Genomic DNA, 5,462 nt, shown 5'->3' on the forward strand with positions numbered 1-5,462 from the left:
TTTCATGCAGATATTTTTATGTATAGTTTCACAAAACTGAAGTCAAATCATTCTGTTTTTGCTTCAAATTTCGAAATTATACAATCTAATTTAGATTAAAAACTGCTCATGTTGCATGTATGCAGCATCTTTGTTTGGATCAAGATTAAAATGCAGTGGTTGCCTCTAATTTTAAATGGAAAGAGCACAGACAAAGCCTTATTTTGTTTATATGAAGATATTTATTTTATTTGTGTTACTTATTTATTTGATTTGGGGCTTGTTTTAAAATTTCAATGTAGTTTTGTTATTTACATTTACATTATATTTAAATTTTGTCATTTAGCAGACGCTTTTGTCCAAAGCGATTTTACAAATGAGGACAATAGAAGCAATCAAAACCAACAAAAGAGCAGTAATATGCAAGTGCTATATTAGTATATTATTATAGTGTTATATTTCAATTTCACAAAGAAATGTGCAACATTTTGTCCAAGCAATAATAAAAGGACACATTTAATTTATCTAATTTTATTAAAAAATAAAATAAAATAATCGTGAATCGAATCGAAATATCAGAATCGTGAATAGAATCGAATCGTGAGTTGAGTGAATCGTTACATCCCTAGTCTTCAGTGCCACATGATCTTTTAGAAATCATTCTGATTTAGTGCTCAATTTCTTATTATCATCAATGTCGAAAGCAGCTGTGCTTCTTAATATATATCTTTTTTTTTTTTTATGGAAACCATGATACATTTTTCAGAATTATTTCATTTAAATCTCAGAAAAAGTCTTTTACACTGTTAGAGAAAACAAGTCAAACAATTTCTAGACCTAATTTTTTACATTTTTTAATACTATGGGCTTTAAAAATGAGCTGGGCTTTAAAAAAAATAAAAATAGTAGCAAATGCAATATAAAAAAAGACTCCAAAGTTTAATAGTCATTAATAATAATACATTACAACAAACAACAAAGTACAACTATATACCATTGTTAACTTGCCGCATACAGGCATTTGTATATCATCAATTTAAAAAAATGGTGCTTGAAAAACCAACTGAAATAAACAGCTGACAGATCTATGTTGACATAATATCAGCCATAAATTAAACAACAAATGTTGCTGCTTTATATCAGCAAGGCAGAAACACACAGCGGCCAACAACAGAATAACATAACACTGCCTACTTCAAACTCACAATAAACAAAGGGTCCAGAGCATTCACATATTCACAACAGCTCATTGAGCCGCAGGGCCCACAATACACGGAGGAATGGGCTGTCATGTCCAAGCACGACTGCTTTACATTTCTGAAGACTGAACTTGGGTGAAAAGTGGAGAAAAAAAATTACAGGATGCCAAATTCCAGTCCAATGTTGATTTCTAAATCACATTCTACAAAATATACAAATTCTAAAGTCAGAAGAGGGTGGATGAACTAGAAAATGTCACTAATGACCTACAGTGCAATATATACAGAAAATTCTATCTATTTCAATCTGAACCTGAAAAGATATTTGCTTACAGTACTTGTAACTCTGCCAAGAGTTGGACCCTATGGAGTCACAATAAAAGTGTTATTCCTCAACTTCATAAGTGGCTGTGAGCTGTAGAGTGCACCGACCTCTAGAACAGAAACAAAAGCCCTAAAATATACTGTTGTTCAGCCTACGAAGCCATTCTAACAACCACTGGGAGCTTTCCAGCAACCGGCCCTGATCAGCAGGAGAAACAGCTAGAAAATATGCAGTGACCACCTGGATTCCTCCAGAAAGAGGCTTGAATGACAAACAGAAAATGCAACTGCTTCTAAAAAGGCCAGTATTCCGTATGTACACTTGGCACATGTCTGGTATTCTATTTACAATCTAGCACTTGACCTGATTTGTTTGAACAAAAACAGCCCACAATGACAGAATACCACAGATCCGGGGTGGATTCTGAAGGCATACAAGGAAACGAAAGATTTAACGACAGGTTAAACGCATTTAGCCACTCAACGCACATAGGGCTAAAACGGGATCAGCACGACAATGAGGAACCGGCCAACTTATTGGTTTAAAAATAGCTGTAATGCAATTGAGTAAAGGCTGTGTGAGCTTTTAAACACAATGCATAGTCAACGACTGCAGAGCAGAAAAAGCTCTGAGGGCACACTGAAAGTAATTTTTACTGCCATTTGTAGCGCAATATTAAACGAACTTTCTTTGCAAGAGGTACAAGCTTTTCCATGAATAATTCTAGGCAGGATGTACCAGTGAAATTGCATGTTTCTGAGGCAGAGACATAATAACGGTGATTAAAATAAAGGCAGGACATTGAGCCAGTACTCGCGACCGAGGCACTTAATCTGATTCCCGTGGTGAATAAAACGGCAGAGTGAGTCACACCCCATAAATCAAAAGCATTCGGGATGGCGCATGAAACGTTACATCTCTCATGAGCACATGGGACACCTTATTCAAGAGCAAATGTGTTTATTCCTGATCCTTACAGGTATGTGACTGTGCTACGTCCTCAGGTATGAGGGTGAGGACTCCAATATAAGTGGAGAGAGTAAGTGAAGTAGGGGTGGTTGGTTTTAATAGAGAGGCAGGATGTTTGAGTGATAGCTCACCGTTTGCATCCTTTGTTAGGCCAGAGATGGGAAAATGTTTTTCTACTGAATCCCTGAGCCGTATGTTAAATTAAGTGTATGTTACACGAGGTCTTGAGTCAAGTTGCTCTATTAGACTGTGTGATAAGTTCAACCGCGAAATGCGTGTGGGAGATGCCAATGGATTAAATGCCGACGGTCTGTGGATTATTCATTGACTGATTCATCGTGCCATCGCCGGTATTGGAACGCTTGGGACAAAATTGTTGGCAACGGCCAAACAACGCTGGAAATACAGGTTTTTGTAGAACGTATTGCCTGGACTGTTTTGAAGGAACTGATTGGTACATATTATGGGGAGGGGGTGAAATGGTTGTTTATGTGTGGAGGCTGCTTGTTTGTATACACTATGGCACTTTAATATATAAGTATCAAAAACTCAATGGATTGTATCCCATATTTTTATTGTGGCTTTCGTTAAACTGATGTTTGAGAGAGTTTGTTACAGTGCTATTATTAACCAAAAATATTACAAATCATTTTCAGCAACTGAAATAAAGCTGAAATAAAATAAAATATAATGTTAGAAAAAAACCTAACTTAAATGAGAAATGTTACCTTGGCAGCTAACTGAAATACATTTACATAAAAAAAATTGTTGAAACCAAAACTGATATAAAAAAAGTAATAGAATCACAAAGAAGGAGATGCTTGTCTACTCCAAGAGAATGTTTAAAAAAAACAAAAACTGGATTATCTGCCTCACCATTGCCAATATTCCTGGAAGCATTTAAAGAATGACTGTCTTGTTTGACAATTTGTTATACATATGCCAAAGCGCTTGCGTTTACCCACCCATCCTCAAGTGACACTAAGAGCAGAATAAACACTCATGTTTACCTGCAGACGAAGTGGAGATATCTTCACACTGTATCTCAGGGGGGTTTCTGAAGACATTGAGCTTGGTAAAGCACTGAGAGAAAACTGCAGCTTGTTTCCAACCACCTGACACAGGACATTCTGCAAAAAGAATACAATTATGACTAAGACTAGTTTGTCACTTTAAATATCCTCATGCTTCATCAGTCATAACATAGCTAATAATTTTTCTGAATCATCAAAACGAGAAGTCTTATAACCCTATTTTGATTCAAAACATCCAAACCTAAATACAGTTCTCGTAAGCAAGCAGGGTGAGATAATAAAGTAGTATGGCAACAAATTGTTTACTCATATAGGTTAGTGTGTATAAACGTTCAAAGCGTGACCTTACTTTTTGACCGGGTGTTTTAGTAAAGCTTGAAATCTGGTCCACGGCCAGTTCTGATGATTGAACACCATCTTCTTCAAATGTCAGCTGGATCCCACTCTAATAAAAGGAACAAAACATCAAAGGAAAACAATAAGCAAAAAAGACCACAACATTGACTTTTAGGAGCTCGTATATGTGCTATTTTAAAAATGAAGACTACACATAGATATAACTGAATTAAAACAACAACAACAAACCCACCTGTGATCTACAAGCTTCTTCATTGAGGCTCCTGAACCAGGCTCTTCTCCACTGACTCTTCCAGCTTTTCAGAGACAGCACCCAGCATAAAATCCCATCGGCTTCCTCAGAATCCACATTACTGAGAGGTGTTTTCCCAAAAGGAGCTTCGTTGGAAAAATACAGCACCAAGTATATAATCAAAGTGACAACAGAGGCCAGAAAGAGAGTGACCATGCAGAGCCACTGCCAGTCACCCACCCAGGAGAAAACAGCCTCCACAGACGACATGATCACCGAGCCATTCACTTTAAACCCTTAACATGTTTACCATCAGCCCTACTCCTCTCCCTTCCGCATCCCAGCACAATAACGACACTTTCCTTCCTAGTATTGACTAATAAAACTCCTTCTCAAACAGCAAAAATGAAAGTTCACGGTGGGTGGGTGGAAACACGCGAACGGTGGGTTGAGGCTCGTAAATCTCACTTCAACCAGCACGACAGCGACAGACAGATGTGTTTTAACACAAAATACAATTGTTAAAATCAGATGTTTAAAATTTTAGAGCATCTGCACAACTACTGACACTCTAAGTAGCATTTTTAACACGGCAGTTCACAGTAAACCGCCCGTGAATGAATCTGCGAGATTTTGACCGGATAAATCATCTCTTGTCGGACACAAACAGATGAAATGTTTTTAAAATATTGGCGATTTAAATATATATATATATACTTGATAACATAAATTAAAGATCCATTTTAGACAGTTATTGGCTATTTAAAGACAACTCTAAATAGTAAAAGCATTAGATCCGGAGCACCCGAGGTGAAAAAAGTTCCTGAAAATCCCCCGGCGTTGATGAGCCACGTTACCATCACATTAGCCGAGCACTATCCCACAGAAAACAAAACAAAAAAAGAGTTTAAAAAGTTACATTAAATGCAGTTCTCATATTCTCTAGCGGGTTTGTTCATCCTCCTGGGCGTGTATGGTGAAGAGAGGCAGAAACAGAGTGGCTGAGTGTGTCACACACACCGCCTATTTCTAGGATTATTAGCTTTGCACTGAGGTTCGGGAGTCCTAAAGCACCGTCACCAGACGAGACAAAATAAAAGTCCCTACTGCAGTTTCCAAAATAATACAAATGTACGTGTTTATATTAAATTAATTAATTATTAAAATTAAATAATAGTAAACTGAAATATGTAGACAAAATCAATCAATAAAAATTACATTTGTAGTATATTATTATTACGGGGAATGTATGCTTGCAGAAAAAAGACAAAGGTCTTGTGATATCTCTTCATTTGAACAATGGGCGTTTCTTTGTTTATATGAAAATGTGCGAATTGTGTGTGGATCACTAGCTAAAACAATGGGAT

General features: G+C 36.7%; 1 protein-coding gene across 5 annotated transcripts in view; it reads right to left on the bottom strand.

Annotated features, from left to right (window-relative positions):
• The window catches only part of LOC107686140 (C2 domain-containing protein 2-like), a 17,687-nt gene extending 12,524 nt beyond the window's left edge, over window positions 1–5,163 (bottom strand). For all 5 annotated transcript variants that reach the window (XR_001634023.1, XM_016483003.1, XM_016483005.1 and 2 more), the window contains exons 1-3: window positions 4,096–5,163; window positions 3,856–3,951; window positions 3,483–3,602 (exon numbers count right to left, since the gene is read on the bottom strand). Coding sequence is in view for 4 of the 5 variants with exons in the window: in XM_016483003.1 (XP_016338489.1) it covers window positions 3,483–3,602; window positions 3,856–3,951; window positions 4,096–4,365 (486 nt within the window). In the remaining variant the exon portion in view is untranslated. The remainder of the gene's footprint in view (window positions 1–3,482; window positions 3,603–3,855; window positions 3,952–4,095) is intronic.
• Between the last annotated feature and the right edge of the window lie 299 nt (window positions 5,164–5,462).

Source organism: Sinocyclocheilus anshuiensis, unplaced genomic scaffold, assembly GCF_001515605.1.
Source record: "Sinocyclocheilus anshuiensis isolate Anshui unplaced genomic scaffold, SAMN03320099.WGS_v1.1 scaffold437, whole genome shotgun sequence".
In the NCBI taxonomy this organism is placed as follows: domain Eukaryota; kingdom Metazoa; phylum Chordata; class Actinopteri; order Cypriniformes; family Cyprinidae; genus Sinocyclocheilus; species Sinocyclocheilus anshuiensis.